The sequence below is a fragment of the Cupressus sempervirens genome, chromosome 11 (assembly GCF_028749045.1).
Source record: "Cupressus sempervirens isolate cs-2001-9-10 chromosome 11, ASM2874904v1, whole genome shotgun sequence".
Classification (NCBI taxonomy): domain Eukaryota; kingdom Viridiplantae; phylum Streptophyta; class Pinopsida; order Cupressales; family Cupressaceae; genus Cupressus; species Cupressus sempervirens.
In genome coordinates, this window is record NC_143128.1 from 777,803,762 (window position 1) to 777,819,839 (window position 16,078).

Sequence of the window (16,078 nt, forward strand, 5' to 3'; positions counted from 1 at the left end):
TAGAGCTCATTTCTCCATACACAGGTTTAGAAGATCCAATTTTTGAGAAGAGGGTTTCGAAAGAAAAAGAAATTTCTTACGAAGTTTTATCCAATTGGTTGTTTAGCAGTAGATCCAAGTAGGATCTTGTGGGTTTTGCATAATTGTTTCTTCTTTTGAATTCTCTATCTTCTCCATGTTTGTTATGGATCTGTATTCAGAATTTCAATTAGATTGAAACCCTTGTTTGAATATTTATTATTTTTCATTAAAAAAATGTTAGTAAACAAATCTAAGAATTGAAACCCTTGTTTGGTAAATCAAGTGATTTGTAATGGATTTGATTAGATTTGGGATAGGGGTTTTGAAAAGAAAACCAATTTTAATTACTAAATTTAACTATTTAGATTTTGTTGCTCTATCAAATCTAGATTGGAAAATTTATCATATATATATATATACCACAATTATTGTGATAATTATAAAAATATAAATTTTAAAAAAATGTTTCCTCCTCCCTTCTCCTTCATGTCAGTGATAGTACAACTCCACACAAGAGGCCTGCTAGCAAAGTAGCAGGCACAGCTGATGTAGACCTCCTGCTACAACACCTTTTATAAGCCTTTAGGCTTAAATTTTTTGTAAAGGTAAGTTTGTTTTAAAATTAAAATTGATTTTAATATATTTTAAATTATTATTAAATATTAACTTTGTTAAATATTAAATGTTGTAATTAGTTTTAATAAAATTTTAATTATAGTTTTTATTATTATTAAATATTATTGTTAATATTAAATAGTATTTTTATTACTATGTTAATTTTAATAATTATAAGTTGTTAATGAATTAATTAATATTATTTGTTAATAATTAAATAGATAAGTAGGAGATAATTTCCACAACAAGTCAAATTATGATATTCCACACTTAAAATCCTAATAGCAATATCATAATAATTAAATTTTTATTATTTAATAATAATTATTTGATACTAATAATATTGTTTTTAGATGATGGATTCTATAGTTTTAGTGATCATGCAATATAAATCATTTTTTTTTCAAAATAGAAGAAATATTCGGATGTCATTTATGATAATTCATTTTTATAAAGTTTGGGGTTTTATTTTTTTAAAGATTTTAATGAGATGTTGAGAGTTAAGACTCGTGTGGACTCGAGAACTTTACTGAATCCATGACTTAAAAATGAAAATGAAAACTTGAAATCCTAGTTGTGGAAATTGAACTTTTATGTGAATTATGAAAGTGACATTATGTACTTTATGTGGCGTGTGGTTTATTGCTATGGGTTTCAGGTGTGACTTAGTGCTTTGACCAGTCAGGGTATTACTAGAAGCTTGGGGGTTTTTGTTCTATGATGATGTTATTCATATGATCTTTTATACTCGACCATGGTGATGTGTCACGTATTTTCTATGATGAGATTGGATCTGTTGTTTGTTAGTGTTTTCTAGTTGCTTGTATAGAATCAAGGTGATAATTGTGACTTTCTTTTTACAACCTTTGAGTCTTTGATCAGTTACCTTATGATACTCTCCACTTGCTTGTATAGGATTGAGGTGATTATTGTTAGAGAAAAAGGTTAATTTAATTTAATTTATAAAATTACTTTTTTTTCCTTCTTAAGATTTCACTTTATGCACCTTTTGCATTCTAATTTAATAATTAATTAGTAATTATTAAATAGCGTTTACCTTTTAGGTTACCCTTTCGGGTTTTGGTCTCCTTCTATAAGGGTAGATCATTTGTAATTATCTTGCATCTTTTTCATTTTGGAGAATACAATTTGCTTATTTTCAGAGCAAAACCCTTGTCTCCTCTTATCTTTTTCTTATCTATGATAGGTTTTTACATGCATGTATTTTTTGGGCTTTATGGATTTGTATTGCTCAAATCCTTCATGGTATTAGAGCAAGATCTGTTGTAGCTTGTTCAGTATTTGGAGAAAAAGGAGAACGAGGGTTTGATAGATTAGATCTAGTATTTTTAAGGTATTTATTTGTGAAAATAGGAGGTCTCTAATTTTTAGAGCACTTTGAGGCCAAATAAGCCTCATGGTTGGATTTAGAATGCGTCAAAAGCCTCATTTTCATATAAAGTTTGTCCATTTTAGACAACATTGATCTAAGAGGTAATTTTATTTTGCCCAATAGGGTCATATAGCCTCCTACACACATTACAATGCAATTTTTTCAAATTATTTTTTTGAAAAAATGGCCGCAAGCCATTTTTTGGCCTAAAGAGCCATTTTCCAGCACCATTTAGTGCCTTTTGGTACTGCTACCAATTTCTAGCCACCCCCGTCGATATCTTCCAACCCATGGTGTTTGTTTCTAGTCCCTGATGATTGTTTCCTGGTCTCAATGCTCATTCTTGACGCTGGCATCCTTCTTGCAGCTGCCACTCTACCGGCTTCTACCATTGTGGCTCTGCTACCCTCCTCCTGCTCAACCACCACTGCTGCTCCACCAGTGGTTGTATATATATATTTTAATGTATATTTTATAAAAAAAAATCCTTTTGAAGTATTTTTGGGGACCTTGTCTTCTTTTTGCGATATCTTGAGCATACAGGGGTCTTTTTTCAATCAGAAAGAAGAGCCAAAAAGCTGGTTCCAAGACAAAGACGATGGATTGGGTATTTTTTGAATTTTTTCTAGTTTGGTGCCTATTATTGCACTTGAAGTCCATTCATGATTTCTATATTTTGTGGGGTATAACTTCTTCATTATATCTCCATTTTCTAATCCAAAAAAAGTGTTGGAAAGCTCTTCTCACTAACTTTTTAGATTCACTATCATTTCACCTATATTTAATACCAAGTATTTGCGATTCATTTTAGAAACTTTCTCTTCTCTCTTTTACACATTCCTTCTAGCAGTTAGGATTTAGTTTTTTGTATTGTGGGGGGTGTTTTGTCATATTGTTTCTGTTATTTACTTATGTAAACCAGAACTAGATTCAAAAAAAATTCAACACCTTCTAAAATAATGGCTGAGACCTCTTTTTGTCTAGAATTTCTGACCCATCATTATTATCACAGATGGAAGACCTTGATGACATGGCTTCTTCGGTCAAAAGGATTGTGGTCTTCTTTAGATGTGGTGTAGCTAGTTTTTATAGAGGCCTTTTAAGGTCATGCATCACATGAAGAAGATGGATGACATAATAGGATTTATTGCCTTACAAGTCTTTGAAATTCTACAGTTTCATCTTGATGGGTGCAATACCCTTCTAGCTATGTAGATTAAGCTTAAAGGCTTGTTCGATATAGTGAATGAGTTTAGGGCACTTTAGATTGAGGCAGAGCTTGCCTCTCTTATACTAGATTCATTTTCCTCCATTAAGGACTTCTTGATGAAATTCAAATAACTGAGATCTATATTTTAGGGTTATGGGGAAATGAAGACTAACACTGAGTATATCTACCTGATTCTTTCTAAGCTTCATGGAAACTTATGGATTTTTTCTTCTACCTTCTATTCCATCAAAGATGCTCTGGGTAATAGATTTATCATGCCATCCTTTGAGGTTTTTTGTGATCATTTGACTCGAGAGCAAGCTAAGCTCTCTTAGTTGGATTCTCTCACAGGCTCTCAGACTCATGTATTGGTAGCTCGACCATCTTCAAGGATGATGGAGAAGATGTAGAAATCTCATTCTACAGAGTCTTATATTGATTCCAACACTCATAGTTCATCATGGCCAGCTCCTCCTAAAGGGGGCAAATCAAAGCCAAAAAGACCAAAATATGCTTATTTCAATGAGCCTAATCATTATGAGTCACATTGCTATGAGAAGAAGTTAGATGGTTATGCTAAATAGGTTTCAGATTTGACAACTCTCTTTAGAAGAGAAACATTGATATTCCTTCTACTTCTCATAAACCTTCATCATCATCATCATTTCAGTCAACTGGTAAAGGTATAAGAAAGGTTCATGCACTATGTACAAGTACTATTCCTCATTCTTCTAGATTGTTATTGGATTCAGGTGCTTCACAACATATGTTATTTTCTCAAGATTTGTTCTCTTCTTTTGAGGCTTCTCCTACTCCACACATTTTAATGGGGAACAATATTGTTATGACTATATGTGGGAACGGTTCTATTGACATTGATGATGGTACATTTTATGATGTACTTTGTATTCGATCTTTGTCCTATAACCATATCTCTAATTTATTACATTACACAAAGTGGGACAGGGAAGACAATTGAGTTCACATAGGATTCAATGCATATCAAAGATAGTGAGACAAGCAATATTATTTCTACAAGGACTGTTGATCATGCTTCCCACTTATATTCCTTCTCACATTTTTCTCCACCATCTCCACTATTGGAGACTCACTCTTTTTTTTTATGAGATTCTATTGAGGTGAAGTCGGGTTGCTTGAACTTATGTGTTGTTCTTGAGACTAGTGACTTCTACACCTCCACCTCCTATTCAGATTCCATCTCTTGCACAAGATTACTCTTTAGCATTTGCTACTATTATAGCTCTAGTCATCGAGCCATCTATTGTAGTTGTTAAGGATGCATCGGAGGACACACATCTCCTCTTAGCTGACAAATTGAGCACACCTATTATTCAGCCTCTATTGGAGATTTGATTTCAGGATTCTCATGCTTTCTCCTTTGAGCATCAACTAGGACATCCAATTGCACCTTACATACATGGGTTTTATCATCCTTGTCCACTGCCTTTGTTTCCTTCAGATTGGAGCGACATTCACACATGTTCATCAACATGAGTTATTTCAGTTTTGGGGGGGGGCGCTATGGAGTCTCAAGCTTCTATCATGAAGGCTTTCATTGTACTTATGATCTTGAGAGATTCTCTTGATATGTTTCATTTGTGTATTGTTTTTCTATCTCTTTTTGTGATAGAGGTTTTCCCACTGGGTTTTCTCTATTTCCTCATTTCATAGAGATTTGGTTGTGATTAGGTACCTCATCAGGCCTTGTTGCTAGGACCCAATTTTGCTTTTTGCATTGTATTGTAGTTTCTTTTCTCTTTTTGCATTATTTCTCATCTTGGGGTGGGGGGTGTTAGAGAAAAATGTTAATTTAATTTAATTTATTAAATTACCTTTTCTTGCTTCTTAAGATTTCACTTTATGCACCTTTTGTAGTATCATTTAATAATTAATTAGTAATTATTAAATAGTATTTACCTTTTAGGTTACCCTTTTCGGATTTTGATCTCCTTTTATAAGGATAAATCATTTGTAATTATCTTGCATCTTTTTCATTTTTGAGAATACAATTTGTATATTTTTAGAGAAAAACCCTTGCCTCCTCTTGTCTTTTTCTTCTTTGTGACAATTTTTTACATGCAAATTTTCTTCTGGCTTTGTGGATTGTATTTCTCAAATCCTTCAATTATTGTGTTTTATCTTTTAGTGCTTTCCAATTTCTTATATAGGACTAAGGTGATATTGAGATTTGATCTATAGGTTCTTTCTAGTTGCTTCTAAAGGATTGAGGTGAATACTATTTTTTTTTTTATATCTATAGGTGCTTTCTAGTTGCTTGTAAAGGATTGAGGTGAAAATTGTGATTTTATAAGTTGTACTTTTTATGAGCCTAGGGTAAGTAATCTATGTGTACATTGGGAAGTGGCTTGCACTGGAGGCCGCAACCGTAAGTGGTTGCCTAGGTAACCCATTGTAAATTATTTTAATAAGTGATAACATTTCATTTAAATGGGTTTAAAATGAACTAATAAGAGTCAATGGTTTTCCTCACCCATGCTTGAGTGCTAGTAAAGGATAGGATGTGAGTAGAGAGGATGTTGGGTTGTGACCTTGCTTCATTAGTATGCCTTGTCTGTACGAAAGGATACCGATGCCACATAGAGATAGTAGGGGGCTAGAGTCTAGAGAGACTACCAAGGTAACTTTAGAGTTGGCTCATGTGATGACACAAGTGCCCACTTATATAGTAGATTTCCTACGTATCTTTGTTCTCTCTAGGTTTAGATGATACTTGTGTCTTGGTACCTTTAAGATAGATTATTTTTAGTTTTTTCTTGACCTAGATGTTGGATTTGACTTTTGGGATTGATATCCATATGAACTTGAGATTATCTCCTCAACATAGTGGGAGTGGACCATTTAGGTTTCACAAGGTTGGCTGGTAGTTCATTTTAGTTATACCATTGAGATCCATCTATTGGATGTCGTTGCTGGATGTACCTATGTAACTATTTCTTTGTTTCTTATCTTGTGTTTCTAATAGTGGTTATATTTTGCTATACTATACTTGATTATCAAAGATCTTATGAGATGGTGTATTTATTGATGGTGTATATTCTTTAAGATTTTCATACCCTGTGAGTTGTACAATGGATGATTATGCATTTTGATTTTTTTAAGTGGCATCTTTTGTAATTATATATTATTTATTGGATTTTTACTTGTGATTTCTCCATGATGTGGGTTTTGGTTATGTGTTACTTTTAGTATTAATAAAACTCATACATGTGATTCAACATCATGGAACCCTTAGGAGATGTAATATGTCTATGATGGTTGTACATGTATGCGAGTTATTGCTTCCATTATATCATCTGTTGATGCTATTATCTTTTTAAAAATGTTTGACAAACTTAGTGAACCTTCAGGTTAATTTCTTTATGGTTCCCTATTGGGGCGTTACATATGATATTAGAGCTTGATTTCTACATTGGGAGCTCTGGGTATATTGGAATACCACTAGTTGTCAACTAGTAAACTGAAACAAAACTTAAACAATTTTATGTATTTGATACAAATTTCAACACTTGAACTTCAAACTAAAACATACTTAAAACTAGAAATAGGAAAAATTGAATTGGAATCTTAACTATTTTCAAAACATGTTTCTTATCTATATGCTTTACAGTAGTATGTTCTTATGGATATTATAGCATCTTGTTGATCTTGTATATTAATGTAGGATAGTATTTGGGATGAGATCTTTAGTGAGAGGTTGTAGCTCAGGTCATGGTAGAGGTTGTGGGTGAGGCAGGGATGTTAGTGTGCATGAGTCTGGTCATGAGAGCCATTTTCAAGAGGGGAACATAGAGGAACACCATGGTGAGCATCAGGTTGATTTACAGGAGGTTGACCTGAGGCAGATGATGAGGACCATTATAGGTCACCTACCTCCTCTTCAAAGTGCTAATCATGAGGGGTCACATCATGCAGGGGATGAGGAGAGGCATAGGTCCAAGAGTCCTTAGAGAGACCTTCACGATGATAGATAGAGGTTGGTTAAGGCCATCACCCACATTGAGGAGAAGAAACTGGGTGTGAACATGAACACTATTACATGGGAGTTATTCCTTGAGAAATTTCATGAATGTTTCCTACTAGAGGAATTGCACCAAAAAAGGGCAAATGAGTCCCATAGTTTGAGGTAGTAAAATATGACCATGGTTGAGTATGAGTGGAAACTCTATGAGCTCATGCCTTATGCAAGGCTCAGTGGCAGTTTACCACTAAAGGTTCAACATTTCATTGGGGGTTTGAACAACTATCTCTTTGGGGGTGTAAAGGTTTTCCAACCTAAAACTCACAAGGATGTGGTACATCAAGCTATCCTTGTAGAGAAAAATGTCACCTTGGGACATTGTGGTTTTGTGGGAGCACCTGCAACATCAGGGTCCAAAGGTAACAAGGGAGCGGGTAGTAGTAGGAAGCCTTCTTCTTCTAGAGGCAATCAACAACAACAATAGGGAGGGTCTTATCCTCCAACATAGAATAGTGATAATGGATCATAATCTAGGGATTCTTAGTACTCTCAATGCAATAAGCTTAACCAATATGACTAGCCATCATAGAGTACTCCTTATGCTAGTGGGGGTAGTTTTTATTAGTTTAGATCACCTAGAGTATAGAGGAGCTTTGATGGAGGGTATTTTTTATGTGGACAACACATACACAAGTTGTCCCATTGTCCTTAATAGAAATCACAGTTCCCAGATAAGATACATGTAGCTTCAGAAGCCACTGTTGGAGATATGGGTAGGTCATAGAGGGTGTTTTCAGTGGAGTCTAATCCTCCTATAGAGGGAAAGAGTTCAATGGGACCAACACAATGAATGCTAGAGTTTTAACTTTCTTGTAGGATTCCAAGAGTAAGCCTAAGTCTAGGGAGGATGGATGTAATGTCTACCCTTAGTTGAATTTTCATGTCGTATTTTTGAATTCTTTTAGGCTAGTTTTATGATTATATCTTATGATTAGTGGTACATGGTAACTGGATTTGATTAGATGTATTTCATACTGAGTTGATATATGTGTTTAGTTACTTAGTTATTTCATGTCTTCATGATTATTTCACATGTTCATGATTATTCTTTTGATGATGATATATGTATGTTCATACAATGATTTCAATTATGTCATGATGGATGGATGATTTATATGCAATTCCTATGGATACTTACCCCATACTTGCATGTGTATGGTGTACTTGTATGTTTTACTTTATGATTGATGTTTCTAATGTGGTTGAGGCAGGGAGTCATAATCACCTACTAGTTGGGATCTACATGATGCACTACTCCCCACTATTGCCTATTTAGTTTAGATTATATGTGTATGTACATACTTAAATTTTATGCAAATTGTAAGTATTGGGCTTGACTTCCCTAAATTTCCAGGGTGAGTGTGTGTTTTTGCAGTATCTCAATGGTAAAAGAGGGGAGATAATTCTTGAGTCCAAATCCTAATTCTAAGCTAATTGTCCTAGTAGGACAAGTACTTGAGTTTACCTTTCTGAATTTGTTAAGTGACATGAATTCATGATTTCGACCTTGGAATTTGAATCTGTGCTTTGTCTTTCAGTTGAGTTTTCATATTTCATTTTGTGGGTCTGTTATGATTTTTAGTTATAATTAAATCAGATTTAAAAGATTATTAAATGATTTAATTAAATGAAAATTTGATAAAGAGAATCATTATTTAATTATATTTAATTAATTAAAAAATTAAATAAAAAATTGAATTTAAAAGATTTAAATAAAGTTCTAATTTTGGCATAATTATATTTATTTAATTTGATAATAATTTATTTAGGTGTTTCATTTTATAATAATCTCTAAATAGTATTAATAGTTAAATAACTAAATATTTTATGAAAGACGTCTTGTGATTTAATAAGACAAAAAAAGAATTAATTTAATAAAGATTATTTTAATTAAATTGGAAAAGTTTGTGCATGAAATTAAAATAATAAAGGAAAAGATTTCATGTGATTACAAAATCGAAGCCCTAATTTGGGGAAAGCTCTTTATTAGGAAATTAGAGCTCATTTCTCCATACACAGGTTTGGAGGAGCCAATTTTCGAGATAAGGGTTTCCAAAGAAAAGGAAATTTCTTGCGAGTTTTTCTGCAATTGGTTGTTTAGCATCAGATCTAGGTAGGACCTTGTGGGTTTTGCATAGTAGTTTTCTTCATTTGAATTCTTTGTCTTCTCCATGTTTGTTGTGGATCTATATTCAGAATTTCAATTGGATTTGAAAGCCTTGTTATATATTTATAATTTTTCATTGAAAATGTCTGTAAACAAATCTGAGAATTGAACCTCTTCTTTGGTAAATTGGGTGATTCATAATGGATTTGATTAAATTCGGGATACGGGTTTTGAAAATAAAACCAGTTTTACTTACTCAATTTAACTATTTAGATTTCGTTGCCCTATCAGATCTAGATTGGAAAACTTATAAAATTACACACACACACACACACACACACACACACACACGCGCGATAAATTTTCCAATCTAGATCGGATAGGGAAACGGAATCTAAACAGTTAAATTTAGTAATTAAAATTGGTTTTCTTTTCCAAACCCTATCCCAAATTTAATCAAATCCATTACGAATCACCCAATTTACTAAACAAGGGTTTCAATTGTTAGATTTTTTTATTGACATTTTTCTAATTAAAAATAATAAATATTCAAACAAGGGTTTCAATCCAATTGAAATTTTGAATACAAATCCACAACAAACATGGAGAAGATAGAGAATTCAAATGAAGAAAACTATTGCACAAAACCCACAAGGTCCTACTTGGATTTGATGCTAATTGTAACTATTTTGCTTGACCTAGATGTTGGATTTGACTTTTGAGATTAATATCCGTATGGGACTTGAGATTATCTCCTCAGCACAGTGGAAGTGGATCATTTAGGCTTTATGAGGTCAAGTAGTAGTGCATTTTACTTATACCATTCATATCCATCCATTGGATATCATTGTTGGATGTACTTATGTAGTTGTTCCTTTCTTTATTATCTTGTGTTTCTGATTGTGGTTATATTCTACTATACTGTACTTGATTATCAAAGATCTTATGAGATGATGTATATTCTTTGAGCTTTTCATACCCTATGACTTGTATAGTGGATGGTTATGCATTATGATTTTGCCAAGTGATATCCTTTGTAATTTTATATTATTTATTGGATTCGTACTTGTGTTTTCTCCATGATGTGGATTTTGGTTATGTGTTACTTTTAGTATTAATAAAAATTATACATTTGATTTAGTGTCATGGAACCCTTAGGAGATGTAATTTATTTATGATGATTGTATGTATGTGAGTAATTGCTTCCACTATATTATTTGTTGATGTTGTTATCTTAAAGAAAAATGTTTGGAAAACTTAGTGAAACTTTAGGTTAATTTCTTTTGGGTTCCCTGGTAGGGTGTTACACATGGATTATGTTTACATTATTATGATCTAAGTATGTTAATCAGTATAATTGTATGATATTAGTTGTATCTTCATTCACACATAAGAAAGATGGACTTTATTTTTATCAACTGATAGATAAACTCGTGCAACAGTAACTTTAGGGTTCTCAACTCATGCATAAACTTGTCTTTTATAGAGGAAATTTGATTTTAGTAGAACTTATTGATGGCTTTGTACTACGTATTTTATTTTTAGAATGTAACTTAGATACCTCTTATATATTTTTACTTGTATCTGAACAAAATCTCAAGCATATTTATACCCCAATACACTCTATTAGATATAATTGTTTCTTTGTACATATTCCTTGTTTTATCATCACACTTTCAGCTTGGGTACATATCAAGGTTTTCCTAGGTTGATCTCCCTCCTCTTCCTTTTTTGTATTGTGATTCACATAATAGAATTCTAAATTCTTTTATACATGCTAGGAAAAGTCATCCCTAGGTAGAACATATAAATACAACCATTCCGATTTAACCATGAGCTTAATCATCTTCTTCATTACCTTTATTGTATTGTTGGTACCTTCTATATTTTGTATGTCTTCAACCTTTAGTGACATTTGATTTAGCATGTGACTCATTTGCCAATACTATGTTTTTGTACATTTTAATAATTTTTAATTTCTAGGATGTCTAATTTAACTTATTGGGCCTCTTATTTCTTTGCTCTAAGTATTTTGATATAAATCCTAGTAAATTATTTTCCTCTAGGTGTGTATATCCAAAACCATTAAGTATTGTTGTAAATTAATGATTGTCATGTCTCTAAGAATTTTCCATACAAATGATGGGAATACAACTCACTAATTCATACATGCCCTAAACCCCAATAGGACTTCAACATGTGATCTCCCTTTCAAGAGTATGAATTCTCCACCACAAGGCCAACTCAGATTGTGCGACACACAAATTGAATGGGAGACTATGGGAACTTAAGTTTAAGAAGTCGATTATTGTAGATCTAATGAAGTCTAGTAAGTTTGTCTTCAATTTAGATTAAAACCTGATCTAACTATTATGTTAGAACAATATTTTCTTATTTATTATGTTTACAAGTCTTCATAATTCATGCTCTTAAATTTTAAGAAGTTCAAAGAAGAAGATTCTCTTTAATCCTCTGTACTACTTATGAACACATCTATCTATATATTTGAGATACCACAATTCATGCAAAGGTTCTCTTGACATAATTAAATAAGATGTCCCAAAATTCTAATTTATGATTTGAAACAACTAAAATTTTAATATATTTATACTTTGTCACTTGATTTATGATAAAAATCAATACTTTAAAAACATTACAGTTGTAACCGTCCATTGTATAGAATACCTACAGTTATCTAAAAAGCCCAAACACTCAAATTCAGCCCCAGATTTAGTCCAATCCGAAGACCATGTAGTGACATTTTCTTGTACAAAAGAGCGCGCAATAGCTAAGCAGTACAATAACATTTAACGCAAATGGAAATTGAATCCAAATATTCTAAATACAGTAACGAAATGAACATGGTACTGAAGCTCGAATCGATCAGAGTTGACGTGAAAGAGTAAAGCAGCTGAAAATTTAAACAGCTAAGTTCTGTATGAATTTCAATACCAAAGAAAATGAAAATAAAAAATTGTTGATTCTTCTGCCTGTTTTAGGTACAGAAATCAAAGAAAGATTGAGAAATGAAATGTTCCATGGAATTATATCAACAAAACAAAGGTGAAATGCCCGGTCAGATTTAATAACTCTGGCTTTAGCTTCTCATGTTTATTTCCCATTTCAAACGAGCAGGAATAAAATCAGCTCTCTAATCACCGGCATCAGGTAATTTGAGGTCTGGTGTTTGTTGTTCATGATCAGTAGCAGGCAAATTGAGATCTGGCAGACCTTTTGTAAGAAGATCTTTATCAGGAATGAGTTGCCGTTGGTGAAATTGTGGCACAGATTCACCTGTAAACATATAAATCTTGATCAACTGGACTAGGTAATATTTTAAAGAAACAAATTGACGGAAATTGTAATATTTTTTCAAAGATTCTTCAAATTCGATTACATGTTTTGTGATGTCGAAAATAAAAAAAGAAATTTTGTGTTAGGAAAATAGAGGAGAGCGTACGAGTTTCAGAAGTATTAGTCGAAGAAGAGCATGAAACGTCGCTAAGTTTGGGCGATCTTGCGAAATAATGCGTAGGTCCTTCCGTACTTGGGAAGATTGGAAAGTTTTGGCGCTCTTGCGAAATAATGGGCCGGTTCGAATTCGAGGAAGATGCACAGCCTAGTCCGCTTGCCTTATCGATTCTTTCCCATTTTTTAAACAAACAAGAAGAAAACAAAATTATAAGGTTTCTTCTGCAAAACAAACTAGACTTTTAATCCTGGTAAATAACTCACAGTTTCAATGCCTGCTCTTGTGCCTCTGCCATTCTTTCTGTTTTACGTCACAACATGCATGCAGATTCAGAATTATTTATCATCAACACACAAACATGTCTAAGTCTCAATTTATCTTTTCAAATTTAGTGGATCAATCCGAATGCAATAAATCTTCGAGACAATACAAAAACAAATCACTGAATCTAAAACTTTCTTCCTTTAATATGAATTCTTTAATCAAAAAGGCAACAGCTATGCTCCTCCAGGAAAATATGAAAAGTAAAATAAATTTTTAATTGCGTTTTTTCAAAGTTACAAGATCGATCCGGCGAATGCATCAAATTAAAAGTTTTCTTCCGCCATAAATATGTATTATTCTCTCTTTCAGGCAACACTTGTGCTTCTCCAGGGGAAAAAAACGAAAACTAGCTCAAACTTTAAATTCTTTTTCTCAAAGTTAGAAGATCAATCTTCTCGAGTATACAAAAGCATCTCACCGAATAAAAAATTTCTTCAGCGATAAATATGAATCGTTCAATCAATCAGGCTAGAAAAACTAAATCTTAATAAAGTTTGAAACTTCGTCCTCATTTAATTCACCGAAGTCAACAAAATCTCAAAAAGAAAGATTACAATATGGCATTCACTTACCTGGCACATGACCATTCATGTGACCGCCAAGACCTTGACCCGTCTTGAAACTTCTGCCACAAAATCTGCAAGTATGAACGCCTCCTCCTTCCATCCTTTACACTCTGAATCCTGATGAAATCTAGAAAAAAATCTCACAGTAATATAAGCGGAATCCACAGGAGCTAGGGTTTGAATGAAGATTAAAGTACGTTATTTGACGTGAAAACAGTGATCCGTGACTGCGCCTCTGACAGGCACCACAATCTGTGAGAACGTGTTGGAGGCGAGTGAAAAACGGAGGTGTTTTTAGTTCACTTATAATGCAAACATTGAGAAATTGACTAAAGACTATTTTGTAACTTTAAAAATTGATTCTACCGCCCATGTAGTTGTGAATACATAGAATGACTAATGTCAGAATTTTTAAAAATGTAAGTGCCTTCTAAAAAGGTACTATCCTGTAGTCATGTGTTCATTTAGTTTTTATTAATATATATGGTTTCCATATTGATTTTACATTAACACATTATATATTTAATAACTTAAATTAATATTATGAGTTCTCTCTTAATTGACTTTTATGAGTTTATTCCAATTTCCTCATTTTAGGATGCTTTTTATTTTAGAATTATATTATTCCGTGTAGGATTTTACTAGGTCAAGGATGGGTTTTAAGAATATAATAGATTTTCATACAAAGTGGTTTTAGTTATGGTACAATTTTGTAGGTATAGGAAATGTTTTAAGTAGAGTTGTATAAAAATCACATTGCTCCCAATCATACAACACTTATGTTAAAAAATTTATGAGCATAATTCTATGGCTCCACATTCCCCAAAGGTATGTCACATAGGTAATTATCCCTAAGCCATCCTAAATGTAATTACTTTAAGATCTCTATATAAAAGTCCTCTTTTTTTCAATCTTTCATGAGAAAAAAGAGGTCACAATCAATTTATCAAGCAATTTATCAACAGATTTCAAGACCGTCACCAAGATCTTCAAGGAATTCTTCTTTCTTCATCGTCAAGTGTTGTGGAAAATTACAACATGCATCAACTGAGGCTTATCTTTCACCATTTCTTGTTGCTTTTTTTTTTATTGAGGTCAAATTAAATTGTGTTAACACTTGTTATCAACTCCAAAGAAACATTGTACCATCAAGGTATATGATGATTTGCAATTTAGATCTAACTTTAGTTTCATCTTTTCGTTTACAATTGTTTTTTTTCATTTTCAAGGTTGATTCCTAAATAGGGGTTTGACTAAGGAAAAAATAACTTTCCCCAAATTTGTGTGTATAGGAATAGGTTAAAATCTATTGGGCAAGATCTAGGAAGATTAGGTATAGTTGAAGGACCCCATGTAAAAATTTACCCAAAAGCACCCAATATAGAATGCCATTGGAGTTATATCCTGAGGTACAAAATTCCATTGACATTCTATTCCATGCTACATAGTAATTTCCTACTTTTTCCCTTGCATTTTTAGCTTAGATTTGATAAAGAGTTAGGTTGTAGTCTTTCAATCCCAAATAAATAGTTACAACTTACAAGTCTTTCCAAGATTTCATTAATTGGGATTTTGGATCTAAAACCTCAATTCTCCAATTGCATTTCTTGGAAAAATTGAATTTTAATCATTCCCTTTTACATAGGTTTTCTCAGTTGTATTCAATCATATCTATTCTTCCTTCGTTTCTTGTATATATCAACTTCATTCCCCTCCTTCTCAATTATAAGAAATAAAAGCCATAAATTTCCTTTAAGAACATATATTGCATTAGATTATTTCAAGTGGTGTTAATCATATTTGTTTAAGGTGGTTTTGTATTACAATTTTCCATATAAATGGGGGAATTCAACTATTTTATGTGATCCTCTATTTTTAATACATCATACATATTGCATATAAGTTTTTAAGTACTTGCCTAACATTTAAGGAAAGTGTCTATGAGCGTTGGAATGAAAGCTTTCTTTATCTAGAATACTAACTAGAATTGATGGGCATGGATATTGAGTGGTTTTTTCTAGGTCTGACATGCTATAAGAATATCACCTCAAAATGTTGATGAAGATGAACTTGTGGGTTTCAATAGATTGGATTAATGGATTTATTTATGAAAAATATTTTGCTAATATTTGGTGTATAAGTCAGGAAGTAGGTGCACAAGAGATTAGTTTTCTATTGACACATTTCCTTTTTCATTGACATTGATGGTAATATTCATGGTATTTATTTTAAAATAAATATTTATATGAACTTTAAAATCCATATCTTATAATGAAAACATTACTGAATACATATATGTAGAAGTCTAGC

General features: G+C 32.4%; 1 protein-coding gene across 1 annotated transcript; it reads right to left on the bottom strand.

Moving 5' to 3' along the window:
- Positions 1-11,987: 11,987 nt before the first annotated feature.
- Positions 11,988-14,045, bottom strand: LOC149531901 (uncharacterized). Its single transcript, XM_089810363.1, has 4 exons — positions 13,775-14,045; positions 13,142-13,178; positions 12,867-13,048; positions 11,988-12,700 (listed from the first exon to the last, which is right to left on the bottom strand). The coding sequence occupies exons 1-4, from the start codon at positions 13,866-13,868 to the stop codon at positions 12,558-12,560; spliced, it is 456 nt and encodes a 151-aa protein (XP_089666489.1). The 5' UTR covers positions 13,869-14,045; the 3' UTR covers positions 11,988-12,557.
- Positions 14,046-16,078: the final 2,033 nt, after the last annotated feature.